Source organism: Borostomias antarcticus (genome assembly GCF_949987555.1).
Source record: "Borostomias antarcticus genome assembly, chromosome: 25".
Taxonomy (NCBI): domain Eukaryota; kingdom Metazoa; phylum Chordata; class Actinopteri; order Stomiiformes; family Stomiidae; genus Borostomias; species Borostomias antarcticus.
The window spans coordinates 12,541,827-12,559,335 of NC_140258.1; the positions used below are offsets into that span (position 1 = coordinate 12,541,827).

General features: G+C 49.0%; 1 protein-coding gene across 1 annotated transcript in view; it reads left to right on the top strand.

Moving 5' to 3' along the window:
• lmbrd1 (LMBR1 domain containing 1) overlaps positions 1–17,509 on the top strand; it is a 73,063-nt gene that overhangs the window by 32,517 nt on the left and 23,037 nt on the right. The window contains exons 8-13 of the mRNA XM_084458535.1: positions 3,460–3,585; positions 4,956–5,108; positions 11,075–11,139; positions 12,704–12,806; positions 15,542–15,646; positions 15,934–16,083. Coding sequence (XP_084314661.1) covers positions 3,460–3,585; positions 4,956–5,108; positions 11,075–11,139; positions 12,704–12,806; positions 15,542–15,646; positions 15,934–16,083 — 702 coding nt within the window. The remainder of the gene's footprint in view (positions 1–3,459; positions 3,586–4,955; positions 5,109–11,074; positions 11,140–12,703; positions 12,807–15,541; positions 15,647–15,933; positions 16,084–17,509) is intronic.

Here is a 17,509-nt window from a genome sequence, read left to right on the forward strand (position 1 = left end):
CCCCCCCCTCGGTGTCCCAGACACCCCCACATCCCCCCCCCCTCGGTGTCCCAGACACCCCCACACCCCCCCTCGGTGTCCCAGACACCCCCCACACCCCCCCTCGGTGCCCCACACACCCCCACACCCCCGCCCTCTGCTCAGACACCCCCACACCCCCCCTCGGTGGCTCAGACACCCCCACACCTCCCCTCGGTGGCCCAGACACCCCCACACCCCCCCTCGGTGTCCCCCCCCAGACACCCCCCCTCCCCGCCCTCTGCTCAGACAGGTTTTATACCGGCAGGATATTGGCTGGACTTCTTTGCTTTATGTCCAGTTCCATTAACAGAGCTTATATCTCTGCTTGCTGTATCTCCTCCAGAATGAACCCCCCTCATGGTTTTGGGAATCCATGCAAATGCTGAACCTTCAAGAGGGAAAGGAGACTAATTTAATGGTCTTTAGTGTTCAATTCTGCCTTTGAGGTGACATTACAATGAAAATTATTGGCAGAGTGACTTTTTAATGTGGGCTGGGATATTTGCATATGCAAGCGGTTGTATATCATTGACTCCCCCACCCCTCCCTGCATTCTGGGGGGGGGTGAGGGTGAGGGTGAGGGTGAGGGGGGGGGGGGGGATTACTGTGGGAGGGAGGAGGGATGGAGATGAGAGGAGGGGAGATGAGAGGAGGGGAGATGAGAGGAGGGGAGATGAGAGGAGGGGAGGGGAGGGGTCTCTGCTAGATCCGGAGCTTAGACTGCTTCATGTGTAGTCCTGAGGCTTGATTTAAAAGCCTGGCCAGCACTTTGACTTATGGCCCCCACAGCCCCCCCCACACTTCCCCTCCTCCCTCCCCTCCCCTCCCCTCCCCTCCCCCCCCCCCTCCACTGCTCTCACAGCGGCAGCCGCAAGATGCTGACACAGAAGGGAGAGGTGAAGAGATTAATTTCTCCTGATTTAATCACGCTGGTCCTGATTGACCCGCGGGGGCCAGGGTCCAGGATGAATCAGCCCCACAAACTCTTCAGACTTCCCTGTTTCTCGTCCTGGACGGTTCCAGGCGGCACATCGGATCAAACGCTACGTCGTGGGATTTAATGAGAAAGATGTAGTTTACAGGGTTTATACGGTTGGTTCAATTTAGAATATACAGAATTCAGTGTCAGCCTTTCCCCCCCCCCCCCCCCCCCCCCCATTGATCGCAGGCAGACAAAGACGAGGCTTGTTGCTGGGGCCCCCCCCCCCCCCATACTCCCCTCACACACACGCACGCACGTACACACACACACGTGCGCACAACCGTACCCATACGCACACACTCACACACACACTCATACATACGCACGTGTGCACACACACACACCCACTTCACACACACCATTCACACACACACACACACACACACACACACACACACACACACACACACACACACACACACACACACACACTTCACACACACCATTCACACACTTCCCTATTCCTCTAAACTAAATGATTCTCTTTGAATCTCTCCCACCAATGAGCTCATCCCGGCTCCCTATGGTCGCGTGTTTCTAACTAACACTTGTGACTTACTTAAGTGAAGTATGTGGGTGTGAGGAGGAGAGGGAGCCGGGGAGAGGAGGAGGGCAGAGAGGAGAACAGAAGGGAGGCGCGGAGAGAAGAGGAGAGGAGGAGAGGAGCGAGAACACCTGTGCTGGGCTGGGTTAGTATTTCTCTCATGTCTGCTGGGAAGCTCGGTAGAGGGAAGCTCTTCTCTTCTCTGCTCCAGGGAACCAGGACAGCTTCTCCTTTTATGAGCGCGCTTGATATTCGGGACATGCGCCGGCCTTAAGAGTCCCATGATTCATTGCTGGAGGCGATCCGGTCCGTAGCAGCGAACCACAGCTCCCAACTAATAATAGTCCAGCCCTCCCCCGCGATCTCCTTAATGCTGCCCCAACGCTCAGCAGCTAGTAAAAGTTGTTTTAAGGAAAAATACCCACATCCAACATTTCACCCCTACCCCCCCCCCCCTTACAGCCCCCCCCCCCCCCCCGCTCGTACTCGTACACCCCCCCCCCCTCCCGTTGCTCGGAAGACTTGAATAGAGGGAAAAGAGGGTCATAATCGGTTGGCAGAGGGAGGGTTGTAATTGGACAAAGCGCCTCTCTTGCTTTATTATGGATGGGCTGGTAGAGTGGCAGCACCCCAGGTCTGAGTCCCAGAGAGGGAGAGAGAGAGAGAGGGAGAGGGAGAGAGAGAGGGAGAGAGGGAGAGAGAGAGAGGGAGAGAGAGAGGGAGGGAGAGAGAGGGAGAGAGAGGGAGAGAGAGCAGGTCTTCTGTATTCCCAGCATGTATTGATTATTGGAGATGGCCCTCATTTTTAATTAAAGTTCAGGCGTGGGTGTGAGTCCAGGTATTTAAGTAACAGCTGATTTTCTATGGTTCTCTAAGTTTACAAGAGCTTACGGGTTATTTTCTCTCAAAAATTCATCCTTATTTTAAATTGTGTTTTCATTCATTTCCTCGTCCTCCTGTCGAGGACTAGAAGCCTTCTTATCTGCTCCTATCCTGATGCAGAGCAGAGCCGCCACCAGGGGGCACTGTTTGGCTGTAAATGTCCACTGCAGAGGATCCTGTGTGTCATCATCATCATCATCACTGCACAAAATGGTTGCAGCAAATTCACATCCATAGGGCAGAATTGCTGGCGTGGTTGACTGTGTGTGTTTGACCTCCTGTTTATCTAGCGTGTCACCCGTACCACAGCAGTGCATTGTGGGAGTTGTAGTGTGGGCGGAGGCATGCAGCAGTGCAGCGTGGGAGTTGTGGTGTGGGCGGAGGCATGCAGCAGTGCAGCGTGGGAGTTGTGGTGTGGGCGGAGGCATGCAGCAGTGCATTGTGGGAGTTGTGGTGTGGGCGGAGGCATGCAGCAGTGCATTGTGGGAGCTGTGGTGTGGGCGGAGGCATGCAGCAGTGCATTGTGGGAGTTGCGGTGTGGGCAGAGGCATGAGGATCAGCGCACCACTGACGGTTTCTCTGGCTGTGTGTTGAGATGGCTGTGTGCGTGCTTAGCTGAGTGTGTGTGTGTGTGTGTGTGTGTGTATGTGTTTTGCCTGCCATGGTGCATCTTACAACTCATTGTTGTACCCTGCACTGTCTACAGAGTCTACAAACTGCTTAGCGAGCGCATGAAGGAAACGGGCTTTCAACACGCACGCCGATGATGCTCCGTTTTCCATTACGCGTCGATCACCGGTGTTGATCGTTGATTTTGAGAAATCGTTGATTTTGAGAAATCGTTGATTTTGAGAAATTCCAAACTTCCTGCAAAATTTGGACCAATCACAAAAGTGTTCACAAGCGTGTGGTGTTGAGGGCATATGGTACTGTATAACTTGCTTGACATGGCTGTGTGTGTGTGTGTGTGTGTGTGTGTGTGTGTGTGTGTGTGTGTGTGTGTGTGTGTGTGTGTGTGTGTGTGTTGCAGGCGTACGGCATGTCGGTGCTTCCTCTCAACCTGATCAAGGGCACGAGGAGCGTGGCGTACGAGCGTCTGGAGAACACGGAGGACATGGAGGAGGTGGACGGACAGATAGAGAAGCTCAAAGCCAAGGTGGGTGTCCCAGTCTGGCCTGGAATGCTAAATGGACTGAACTTATATAGCGCTTTTCCACCTTAGCGGCAAAGCGCTTTACAATGACCTCTCATTCACCCATTCACACACACATTCACACACCAATGGCGGTAGCTGCCATGCAAGGTGCTAACCTGCTCGTTGGGAGCAATTTGGGGTTAGGTGTCTTGCTCAAGGACACTTCGACATGTGGACAGTCGGAGCTGGGATTCGAACCACTGACCCTTCGATCACTGAACGACCCGCTCTACCAACTGAGCTACAGCCGCCCCCAAGCCAGAAGCCAGACTTCCTCGCAACAAACAACAACAAACCCTTTTGTGGTACAGGGCGGGAATGCTTGCTGGAACCCGCAACGAAACCTTTGCCAAATCCAGTTGGAAGAACAGCGAAAACATCTTTACTACGCTAGTGCACACTCTTGTACTTGTTTAATTGTTGTTACCGAGTCAATTTCACTGCACTTATTGGTCGTGTTGAGGCACTGGTTAGAAACACATTTCCCACATGATCAGGATTGTAACACCAGGCTGCTGCCAGTTCTCTCTTCCACTGTATGTCTCCCTCACACCGCCCAGTGAGACCGCTCACCAAGGTGAGACCAGCCAAGGAAAGAGAGCTGTTCCATATGACATCCTTTCCAAGGCTGCTCTCTCAGTCTCACCAACGCGGTGAGGCAGGTGGGAAGGTGTTCAGAAACTGCGTTGTTGTTGTGGAGGCGCCCTGCTAATAATCCAATCAGATGTAGCAACAAACCCAACTGATGCCAATATCATGATGGTTTGAAAAGAACACAGAGGAGGACTGGCTTTGAATAGATTATAGCAGTTAGTGTCATATTTTCCGATCATCAGTGGTTGGAGCAGTGGTAATCTGTGTGTGAAACAAACCATCTGGACCACGTCAGGTTACTCCTGCGCTAAAGAAAAAATAGAGGATAGATTTCATATCCACCCAAAATACTAGGCTTATGTATGAAATGAAAAAGACTAAAACTAAGGACATTTTCTCTTTAATTTTAGTTTATTTTAGTTAGTTTTGTAAACACACAATACAGTTTTAGTTAGTTATCTTTTTTTCTTGTTTTTATTTTTATTTCAGTTAACTAAAATGTTTTTTCACACCTAGTTTTAGTTTTTTAGTTCGTTTTCGTTAACTATAATAACCTTGGTGTGTGTGTGTGTGTGTGTGTGTGTGCGTGTGCGTGTGCGTGTGCGTGTGCGTGTGCGTGTGTGTGTGTGTGTGTGTGTGTGCGTGCGTGTCTGTGTGCGTGTGCGTGCGTGTGCGTGTGCGTGCGTGTCTGTGTGCGTGTGCGTGCGTGTGCGTGTGCGTGTGTGTGTGTGTGTCAGTGCCAGGACGGCCGCCCCCTCTCCCACAGGGACAGGCGCAGCCTGCAGGATCTGGAGGCCAAGCTGCAGGTGCTCCAGCGGAAGGAGCGCCACCTAGACGTGGCCGAGCGGAACTGCTGCACCAAGGTGGGCCCCGCCCTTCGACCCGTCAAGGTGAGTCCGCAGCGCTGCGTACAATCAGTTCACAAAGTCACACACATCCTAGATAGGCTCGTGATTGGATGGTGGAAGGGGTCCTTCCTCCTCGCATCTCCTCTCACCTACCCTCAGGGAACCATCAACCTAGTCTCTCAGGGTAATGCTGTGTTCACACTGCGCGAATCTGCCGCAGAAAGTTCAAATGTTACACTACATTCTTTGTGCTCCAGTCGAGGAGGCATCAGTCGCCTCAAAACCCACAATGCACCACTCTCCCTACAGTGCTGTCCCCTCAGCCTCGGAGATTGATGGACTCCGGCAGTCTGTTAATGACACACACTGACATCTGTCAGAAGTCTAACCCAGCAGAATGTTTATTCTAGGCCGAATACCCAACAGAACGTTTGTCCTGTTCCTATCTAGCCGCGTCCCCATCTGGCATCTCGGTTAAAAAGCTCTCCGAGGACCAGCGCTCTGTCACACTTCCTGGTGACGGTCCTCCTAAACCAACCGTTTCACGGGAAACGAGATCAGCGGTGTTCCAAGATCAGAGCCTCGCTCACCTAGAACGATCCGGAATGAAGGGGATGGAAACGGGTTCATTGCCGAGCGGTATATGAGTTTATACTGCGCATATGTTATCTGGTCTCGAACCTTTAGCAACTCTAAGCGTACCTACTGTACTCTAACCTAGAATGGATCAACTATGAATCCCCTCGTTGTTTGATTAGGCTCTGAGATGCATACAGTAGGAATGGAATTGGCAGTATTACCATGCCATGTTGTTTTCACCTTGAGATACCATTGTCTTCTGTTTCTGACGAAGGTCCATGTACCGAAACCGTGGGGTGATAAAAATGTTTGAAGGTGCAAGTAAGAGAGAGTAGGATCTTTGTCATTTCATTCCGACTTACATTTTCTCTGCTACGCCCTTGTGCACAATACAACCGTAGCTCACTCAGTCCTCACACAAGAAGAATTCTCGCCATACAGCATGCACAAATGCATTTGATTCAGGAAGAATAATTCTTTATTCATCATACAGCATGCACAAGTGCACTTGACACAGGAAGAATAATTTTTTATTCGTCATACAGCATGCACAAGTGCACTTGATTCAGGAAGAAGAATGATTTATTCGTCATACAGCATGCACAAGTGCACTTGATGCACCCGCGTATAGTAGTAATGGGTGACACAAGGAGCACACACACACTTGCGCTTGCATCAGGTTTGCCGATGAGATGCTTCTCCTGCTCTTAACCCATCCTGTCGTCCTTCCCAAGGGCAGCCGGGAGCAGACAGTAGGCAGCGTGCATGCTGGGACACGCCCGGGGACCAATCCAAGCGCTCCTGTCCGTCGTCGTTAGGAACAGACAGCGTTGGTGATCTGTCCCTCTGCATGTTCTTTGTATTGGGTTCTTTTATGGGGAAAACCCTCGCAAACACGGAGAGAACATGCAAACTCCACACAGAAAGGCTCGGGAGATACCCCACCTGGGTCTCTGACAACCTTGGGGAGAACTCGCCCCCAGAGCTAACAGTGTCCCAAGTGGGAATCAAACCCAGGACCTGCTGTGAGGTGACATTGCTATGCACCGTGTCATCATGCACCATGCTGGCTTGCCAAACAGGTGTGAACCAGATTTTTACAGACGTACAGTAGGGCTAAAATGTACAAAACTTGGTTATGAGACGTAGGTGTTGTCTTAGGTGTTGTGTCAGCTTGATTTCATGTGTGCTTTAGCAATCTGAACTGGAAGTGAGTTCCATGCAACCATAGCTCAATACAGAAGGTGAAGGTTTGAAGGTGCAAGCTACAATGAGACTGTATTGGAGCCATTGTCATTTCATGACATACAGTACAGTACATTTCTCTGCTACGTCCTTGTCCCCAATAAAACTGGTCTCAACGCCAGACCCATGACAGTTCTTTCACTGATCCACAACGTAAGCTACGCTAACTACATTTATACATGCTGCACATCTCTCTATGGGTCTGGGACACTTCATGCAAACATCTGGTTCTCAGATCCTGGCGATTCATTGGTTTCGCAGGCGTCCCTGCGACACCAATCAGTAACGACTTTCGCGATCGGGCGTTCCCACCCATAGATATGCCCCGCCCATCTAACCTGGGCTAGCGTCTCTCATTTGCTGGTATGACCTGTCACTCTTTCACTATTTGACCCGTCGATACACCTTCAAAATACCAGCTTGGGCGGTGAAGTGGCTCAGACTCTATTATGTAGTATACAGACTCTATTATGTAGTATACAGACTCTATTATGTAGTATACAGACTCTATTATGTAGTATACAGACTCTATTATGTAGTATACAGACTCTATTATGTAGTATACAGACTCTATTATGTAGTATACAGACTCTATTATGTAATATACAGACTCTATAATGTAGTATGCAGACTCTATTATGTAGTATACAGACTCTATTATGTAGTATACAGACTCTATTATGTAGTATACAGACTCTATTATGTAGTATGCGGAGCCCATCGATTCAACGTAATATTTGAGTCTGGAGAGAGTCTACGATAAAACTTAAGTGTGCAGAAGACTTGTTCGTTCTGTATCTGTAGCCGACTCATTCCTCGCACGACTGATTTCATTGTAACGGTGGCGTTAAATGGCTGACTTGCCATGTAGTACGGGAGGCGTGAACCCGATTTCTTTTATGACGTCTTTGAAGAGGTGCCACATCTCAAACAGCTTATTGTTTCCTTTCCAAAAAAGGAAAGGGAATATCTTCAACATAAAGTTGAGGACCCGTAACACGAAACTAAACGATTTTGTCAAAAAAAAACAATAGCTGGACAGTGGACAATGTTTTTTTTGGACATATTAAGTCAGACCTGGGTCTAAATGAAAACAACATGTTTTCTTTTCCACTTCTTCCTCTGACTTGTCCTGAGGACAGGAAAGAAGCTGTTCTTCCTCCCATCATGCATCTGTTCTTCCTGGTTTCAGAAGTCTCACCACCATGTGTCTTGCTGTAGTTTACAGCTCCATAGGCCAACAGTGGCCAGGCACTTACCCCATGTTAAACCGGCGTGTGTGTGTGTGTGTGTGTGTGTGTGCGTGTGTGTGTGTGTGTGTGTGTGTGTGTGTGTGTGTGTGCACTTAAACAAGGGGAGGGGTTTACTAATGACGAGTCCCCAGACTCACATTTCCTCTGTAATTAGCAGGTTTATTTACAGTAGGCTCAGGATTTAGAGAGCGGCCATAAACCCAGTCTCTCCTGAGATGCAGTACTGCGCTCTGTCACACCTGTGTGTGTGTGTGTGTGTGCGTGTGTGTGTGTGTGTGTGCGCGTGTGTGTGTGTGCGCGTGTGTGTGTGCGCGTGTGTATGCGCGTGTGTTTATCACACCATGCACACGCACACAGTCCCAGTAGACCTCTGATGATTGACAGGCGTGTTTGTGAGGGACTCCTAACATCTCATCTTGATTGACTCCGTTTCATTAGATTGCGATTGGGTTTGGTTTAATCTCGTTAGTATAGGAAATTAGATTTGACCTAATTGAATGGGCCTGGTAACGGCCTGAATCTGTCCACCTACCGCCCTTCACTCCCCGTCTCCCTGGTAGGCTGCGCACGTTGGTGGTCATGATTTCTCTGAAGGAAATAGGCTATAGGCCTCACGTCCCTCACAGTGTAGGGCAGTAACTCAGCAGGCTCAGTACCCCTGTCGGAGGCCACAGCGGCAGCATGGTGAGGGATGATTAAAAGAATACAGATGGGCTGTGTGAGGAACGCAGACAGCTGTGTGCCCAGGTGTCGGGTGAAAATGAGATCCAGCCGGCTGCCGGCATTGTGAGTAGGAGGCGAAGAGGAGAGGTGAAGATCGAAGGAGATGAAAGAGAGAAGAGGTTCCAATTTCTCACTCTGGTTGTTGGGAGTCACTGAGAAGGATGAGTGCAAACCGATCGGGGAAGTGTGAGACTAGTGTATCAAGCTCCTCCAGGAGGCCACCGAGGGGGCCTGGTGGGCGATACACAACAGCAATGGTGCGCTTGATTGGATACGTGACAGAGACAGCATGGGATTCAAAAGAGGGCGGGGTAAACTGTGGAATAGAGAAGAGAGAATATTTCCATTTCGGGGGAATAAGCAGGCCAGTACCACCACCTCGCCTCACAGCTCTGGGAGTGTGGGAGAAAGAGTACACATCTGACAGGGCTGTGGGTGTGGCAGTGTTCTCTGGTGTGATCCAATTCTCGGTGAGAGTAAAGGGGTAAATGGACACATTCACACACACATTCAGACACCAATGGCGGTAGCTGCCATGCAAGGTGCTAACCTGCTCATTGGGAGCAATTTGGGGTTAGGTGTCTTGCTCAAGGACACTTCGACACATGAAGACTAGCACTTACAGTAGCACTACCTTTTATAGTAAGAGAATATACTTACATTCTAGTTCAGTCAGAGATCCAAGTCTCTCCATGAAGTTTAATGCAATCTGGAGTTGAGCCTGCTCTGTTTAAATATCCTGAGTTCAGTAGACCACTCCCTTACGGCAGAGAGAGGGAATGAAGGGTAGAGGGATGGAGAGAGGGAGAGAGAGAGAGAGAGAGAGAGAAGGGTAGAGGGATGGAGAGAGAGGGAGTGAAGGGTAGAGGGATGGAGAGAGAGGGAGAGAGAGAGAGAGAGAGAGAGAGAGAGATGGGTAGAGGTAGTGGGAGAAGGAGAGAGCAGAGGGAGAGAATGAAGGGTAGAGGGATGGAGAGAGAGAGAGAGAGAGAGAGAGAGAGACGGGTAGAGGTATTGGGAGAAGGAGAGTGCAGAGGGAGAGAATGAAGGGTAGAGGGATGGAGAGAGTGAGAGAGAGAGAGAAGGGGAGAGAGAGAGAGAGAAGGAGAGAGAGAGAGAGAGAGAGAGGTAGTGGGAGAAGGAGAGAGCAGAGGGAGAGAATGAAGGGTAGAGGGATGGAGAGAGTGAGAGAGAGAGAGAAGGGGAGAGAGAGAGAGAGAAGGAGAGAGAGAGAGAGAGAGGTAGTGGGAGAAGGAGAGAGCAGAGGGAGAAGGACAGGCTATTTCTGCTCATGTTGTGGTGTGTTTGCTGTGTGAGTATCTGGCAGCCGGTCTGCGGCCCTGTTTGCCTGTGTGTGGGTCTTGTTTGGGCTGGGGTCAACAGGGGGGACATGTTGGGCTGGATCCAGGGACTGGAAGGCCACTCAGAAGGCCAGCAGGCCACAGCGTTTGTTTGCCTGTTCATCCATCCTCTAACCTCCTCACTTCACTTGTCTTTCCCTCCTGCCCCTCACCCCGCCCCCTCCCCTACTTCCTGCTGTTCCTAAACCTCCTCCACCCCTCCTCCCGCCCCCCTACATCCCTCCCCACACCCGGTCTCTCCTCAGTCATGGCGTCCCTCCTCCCCTCCTCCCTCCTTCCGTCTGCTCTCGCCCGCCCTGCTCCGGGACTCCTGAGTCCCGCCTCTTGTTTTGCCCTGTCCTTCCCTACCCCCCATCCCCCCCACCCCCCATCCTGACACGTCACCTTAGGCGCCAGTGCCAGACTGGGCCAGGCCGGGCCATCTGGTCCCGGCTGAGCTCACGACAAGGCCCAGAGGTCTGGGTCCGGAGGCCCAGCAGAGGGCCTCTCTGACACGCCTCCCTCCCGCACCCCTCCCCCCCTTCCTCACCCGACTCCCCCATGTCACCTCTGTGGCACAGTGGAGGCCTTCCTCACGTGTCACCTTCCCCCCTTCCATCTCCTCCTCCTCCTCCATCCCATGTCTGTTGACAGTGCCAGACTGAGCCGAGCCGTGCCATGCCATGCCAGGTCAGGCTCTGGAGCCCTGTGGAGAATTCTAACACGTCTCACTCCTCTCAGCGAGGGGGCTCAGTGTGGAGGGCTGCGCAGTGAACACCCTCCCTGGACACGCATCTAACCATCTCTCTCTCTCTCTAACCATCTTTCTCTCTCTCTAACCATCTCTCTCTCTCTCTCCTCTGTTCAGATTTTACTGGGCGTTTTCTTCATCTTGGTGGCCCTGTTGTTTGTCGTGGCTCTGTTCATCTCCAAGTAAGTGTTCCTGACTCGCTCAAATACCAAACCCAAAGGTCCTTTTCTCTCTGGGATAGAAACTGGTAGATAATAAAGTACTCACACCCCTTCACTTTTTCCACATTTTATATTATTCCAAAATGTTTTTCCTCATCAATCTGCACATAATACCCCATAATGACAAAGGGAAAAAAAGAAACTTTTGAATTTATTAAAAATGACAGCTGCTGTGTGGAGGAAGATGAGACAAATGACTAATACATGAGGGTCTCTGCCTGGACCCTAATTATTTAAAACTTCTTAAATTAAAGATATCTTCAAAATCATGTGTCTGAGTGTCTGACACTACAATGCCTGAGTAGGCGTTAGTATGTTTAAACTGCGTCACACAGAGCTTGAACTCACAACCGTATACAAGGGAAGGTCATGTTCTTGTTGAGCTACCCTACCTGCCAATTTAAAAGTTGGCAGTTTGGTCTTTGCTTGGCCTTCTAAGAAAACATCTTAGGTTCTACCAAAAAATCTATCCATCTATCTATCTATCTATCTATCTATCTATCTATCTATCTATCTATCTATCTATCTATCTATCTGTCTATCTATCCATCTATCCATCTATCCATCTATCCATCCATCCATCCATCCATCTATCCATCTATCCATCTATCCATCCATCCATCCATCCATCCATCCATCCATCCATCCATCCATCCATCCATCCATCCATCCATCCATCCATCCATCCACCGAATCTGCCTGCTCCAGAGGAAACCAGGTACCACTCATCACCTGGCTAAAACCATACCAGGTTTTGACAGCATCATGCTGTGGGGATGTTTTTTCAGCAGCAGGAACTGGGAGACTAGTCAGGATCGAGGGAAAGGACCTCAGACTGGGGCGAAGGTTTACCTTCTAACAGGACAACGACCCTAGGCATACAGCCAAGGCAATGAAAGAGTGGCTTTGGGACAAGTCTGTGAATGTCCTTGAGTGGCCCAGCCAGAGCCCAGACTTGAACCAGATTAAACATCTCTGGAAAGACCTGAAAATAGCTGTGCAGCAACGCTCCCCATCTAACCTGACAGAGCTTGAGAGGATCTGCAGAGAAGAATGGGAGAAATACCCCAAATACAGGTGTGCCGAGCCTGTAGCTTCACACCCAAGAAGACTTAATCACTGCCAAAGGTGCCTCAACAAAGTACTGCGTAAAGGGTGTGATTACCTTCTGTATGTATATGAGATTTTTTGTATTTTTAATTGCAAAAAAAAAGTGAAAAAAAAACTTTTTTCACTTTGTCATAAGTGGGTATTGTGTGTAGATTCATGAAAAAAAATTGAATCAATTATGGAATAAGGCTGTAGCATAACAAAATGTGGAAAAGGTGAAGGGGTGTGAGTACTTTTAGGATGCACTGTATGTTCTACTAAGGTTGGTGGTAAAGCAGTGTGATATTCTAATTGTGTGTGTGTGTGTGTGTGTGTGTGTGTGTGTGTGTGTGTGTGTGTGTGTGTGTGTGTGTGTGTGTGTGTGTGTGTGCGTGTGTGTGTGTGTGTCTGTGTGTGTGTGTGTGCGTACCTTCAGTTTGGATAAAGCCCTCCACTCCGCTGGAATCAGTTCAGGATTCGTCGTCTTTGGCACCAACCTGACCAACCCCCTGAATGAGCTGCTACTGCTGCTACAGCCTGTGAGTACAGAACTAGCGGTAGTAGGAGTCGTAGGTACTGCATCGACTGCACTGTTACAGAATCAGAGGACAACAAAGTAACACATAATTACACATTATAACATAGTTAAGTACACTACCGAGGCCTGTTAGGACACTACCCTGTAAGGACACTACCCTGTAAGGACACTACCCTGTAAGGACACTACCCTGTAAGGACACTACCCTGTAAGCACACTACCCTGTAAGCACACTAGAGAGGGAGCTGTTCCACCTCGATAGGCTGTAATCTCTCTGCTCTCAGTGGAACCAAGGTCAGAAACATTAGTAGTTAATGGACTCCTGTTACTCCTGAGTTATTTTAAACCCGCTCCTCCATGTGTGTTTGTGCATGCTTTGGAGGGATCATGAAGTGCTCTTGTGAAGGAACATCCACATCCTCCTCCGGTTATCATCTCACACGACTGCTAATCGGATGCGTAGGAGTAGGGAGAAGGCCTGGCCATTGATTTCCACAATTATGTTGGAATACTATCCAGCAATACTCCCGGAGATGCGCCGGCCACAAAAATGTTGAAGCACTATGATTGTTCAGTGTATTTAGTTTTTATGACATTTTCAGGGTCTCGATAAAATAAATCAATGTTTATGTGTGAGATTGGGTTGCAAGCATGCGTTTTTTCTGGGTTATCAGACGCTCTAAACTATGCACGACGCCATAGGGAGATAAACTGACAAAGTGCCCTATAGTTATTCAAGCTCATTCAGACGGGATTTGCCAAACAGAAAATGCTCACCGTCAGCCGTGATGCTAATTTTCGCCATGTTCTACTCAGTTCACTTATGCTAATAATGTTAGCGATCAGAACGGTTTTACTGATCTAGACGAGGTCAGTAAATTCAACCAAATTTCAAGAGGTGGACATCTTTGGATTCCTGTTGGCCTATAGAATCTAGCAATGCCCTTTAATTCAAGAGCAATTGCCTCATGTTTACAAAGCCCACCAACATAGCGCTCTGGTCAGCTGCACTCTCCAGCGAAGTGCTCAAAACACGACACCCAAATGCGTAGTTGTCTGTAAAATAACTAAAAGAAGAGTGAGTGAAGAGTGAATCAGTCAGACATATCCAGTTGAGCTCCACAGTGTTCAGACAGCACTTTACCTCCAGGTCAGAGTATGAGTCAGACAGCACAAAGCTACCAGACTGCACAACTTATAATTCTTCTGCTGGACTTTCTGACTGACACACCGGCTCATTTAGCCACACTACTCAGCCGGACAGAGGAATTGATTCCATGTCAGACGACGGCCTTCAAAGGTGCGACCCTGTCCTATTAATTCAGAGAAATCACTAGAATGAAGTCTTTCATGTTAAATAGTGGAATACAGCTGTCAGCTCAAAACGGTATTGGATACCTTTTCTGAATACAGTATGTTCAACAATGTACTCCAGACTATTAACTTCATAATAAGGCCTCCCAGACTAACTGGATTTGGAGAAGAGACAGCACGTTTGGTTTTTGATCTCTGGACCTCAGAGCCACTTCCTGCCGTAGAGCCCAGAGGTGTGTTTACTGGCTGACTTCCTGTCTGTAGGATCCTCCTCAGGGGAACGGTAAATGGGCCAGTATAACCTCTAGCTGCTTGGTTGGCCAGAACACTGCAGTTACAGTACAGCCAGTTTATTTCGTGTGGCGTACAGTACATCAATTGCAGCATGTCATTAATTTATACGGTGGGCCACCACAGGCGGAGTGGCATTTAAGGCTGTCTGAGATGGATGCGCCGTCCGCCGGCTTGACCACACAGAGGTCAATCACCTTCTCACTGGCCCCTGGGTGGATAAATTGCTCTAGACAAAGTCTGGTGGACTTAGCTGCGGCTACTAATTGCTCATCTCAGACAGCTCCTTCGCACAGAGATTGAGGCAGAAAGAGAGAGAGAGGGGGGGGGTGGAGGTAGATAGACGTAAGGCGAGAGAGACTTACAAAGAGGGGTAGGAGTGAGGGAGTTAGTGAGAGAGAGAGAAAGAGAGAGAAATAGTTAACTGTTGGCACTGAGCCTGTCTTGTCTCCCAGTCCTAACCCTCCTAACCCTAATGTCTTTAGTCTCCCAGTCCTAACCCTCCTAACCCTAATGTCTCTAGTCTCCCAGTCCTCACCCTCCTAACCCTAATGTCTTTAGTCTCCCAGTCCTAACCCTCCTAACCCTAATGTCTCTAGTCTCCCAGTTCTAACCCTCCTAACCCTAATGTCTTTAGTCTCCCAGTCCTAACCCTCCTAACCCTAATGTCTTTAGTCTCCCAGTCCTAACCCTCCTAACCCTAATGTCTCTAGTCTCCCAGTCCTAACCCTCCTAACCCTAATGTCTCTAGTCTCCCAGTCCTAACCCTCCTAACCCTAATGTCTCTAGTCTCCCAGTCCTAACCCTCCTAACCCTAATGTCTCTAGTCTCCCAGTCCTAACCCTCCTAACCCTAATGTCTCTAGTCTCCCAGTCCTAACCCTCCTAACCCTAATGTCTCTAGTCTCCCAGTCCTAACCCTCCTAACCCTAATGTCTTTAGTCTCCCAGTCCTAACCCTCCTAACCCTAATGTCTCTAGTCTCCCAGTCCTAACCCTCCTAACCCTAATGTCTCTAGTCTCCCAGTCCTAAACCCTCCTAACCCTAATGTCTCTAGTCTCCCAGTCCTAACCCTCCTTACCCTAATGTCTCTAGTCTCCCAGTCCTAACCTCAGTGTCTTCGGTCCCCCAGGTGTTCCCTCTGGACTATGTTCTGATCACTGTCATCACCATGTACTTCGTCCTCACGTCCATGGCTGGCATCAGGAACATGGGCATCTGGTTCTTCTGGATACGGGTATGACAACGATGGATGGATGAATGGAGCACACTTTCTCTCTTTCCGTGTCTCTCTTTCTCCCTCCCTCTTTCTCCAAACACAAACACATGATGCTGGAATATGTAGAGTGGGTCGTATGCCCACCTCCCTTGTTCTCTGTAAAGCGCATTGTGTTGCCTCTGGATATGAAATGCGCTATACAAATAAAGCTTTGATTGATTGATTGATTGATTGATTGATGCGCATGTCCCAAAACACAAACACACGATGCGCATGTCCCTAAATGTGTTCTTCCCTCCCGGCAGCTGTATAAGATCCGTCCCAAGAGGACGCGACCCCAGGCCCTGCTGTTTCTGTGCATGATCCTGCTGCTCATCGTGCTTCACACCAGCTACATGATCTACAGCCTGGCGCCGCAGTACGTCATGTACGGCAGCCAGAGCTACCTGGTGCAGGTGAGGACCGCTTGATTCAACTCACGTTTGCCACTTTCAGGTCCTTCCATTGGTTCCATTGCACTGAGTGACCCAAATCAAGGGCACCCCAAGTATTTGACAGTACAGGCAAACTACATTACATTACATTTACATTACAGTCATTTAGCAGACGCTTTTATCCAAAGCGACTAACAATAATTGCATTTAAAGTAGGAAGAGCCAATGTACTTCTACTTGCCAGAACTCGCAAGTGCATCTTCTTTCTAAAACAAGTGACTAAGAGCATAATCTAGTGCTGAAGACAAAGTGCAAAAATCACTAAAGTACAGTGCAATATAATATAATACAATAAGTGCTTAGGTGGGAGGATTGTTGCTCCCTAAACTAAACTAAAAAATAATTTGCCTAGCGTTATGGTTCACAAGTGAAGTTACGCCCGTTAAACCATCATTTTCATTGTAAAATGTAAACGATAAGTCAAGCCTTTACAGTTGCAGACCAACTCCACTCAGAAGACAACTTCAGCTAATAAACATTTAATTACATTCAAAACTCACCCAGGTAGCCTCTTAAAATGAAGGGTAATCAAGTGATCCTGCTCGCTGTCATATCCTCTTACACAGTCAATCTAGTGAGCTAATTCTATTCCGAGTCGTTGTCCTCTTTCACAGTATTGGCCTTGCTCTCCTGGTTTTCATGCAGAAAGACGAGGGTATCAGCGTGTCCTGGATGAAGGCTCGCCTGGTGTTGGGTGATGGTATTCCCCTGAGACAACACTTTCGCTGGGGTTGCTAAACGCTGGGACAGCCAAGTTCTGATTGTTGCAGATAGACATTCAGCAGTGTTGACAGGTGTGTCGCTCCGTCATGAGAGAGGTAGTCAGCACACTGGCTTTCAGCGGCCTCTCGTCTGGAATGTAGTGAGCAGTTATTATGATGTAAGGCTCCATAGTCGCGGATGTCCACAGGGCGGTTGCCAGCGACACACTCCTGCCTTTCATCTCCGCCTTGATGCTGTCTCGGAGGGCGTCACTCTGCTGGGTGATATTAGCCCAGAGCATTGCATGGCTCGGGACCGTGTAGCCTGGTTAAAAAAAACGTATTTCCTCGAGGCCTTCCTCTTGCACTGCAGCCAATTGCATTCCTAGTACGGAAGCAGAAGATTTAGGCCCAGAGAACTTTCAATCCCCACTCTAATATCAAACTCTGAATGAGTCTGGTTAAGCCCTTCCAAATCCTTATACCGACTAAACTAGGTGTTTTTGTCAGTTGATTGGCTGCATGTATTTTATGTATCTTAATATAATTCACTCATTATGGAGGGACACTATCATTTTCATCCTCGCACGCATGGGTTTCTCATCAACGCCATGCCCCCGCTGTTGATAACCGTCATGAGGTGATTCAACCGTGCAGCGCTGCCTCTTCTTTGAGTCTCATTTCCT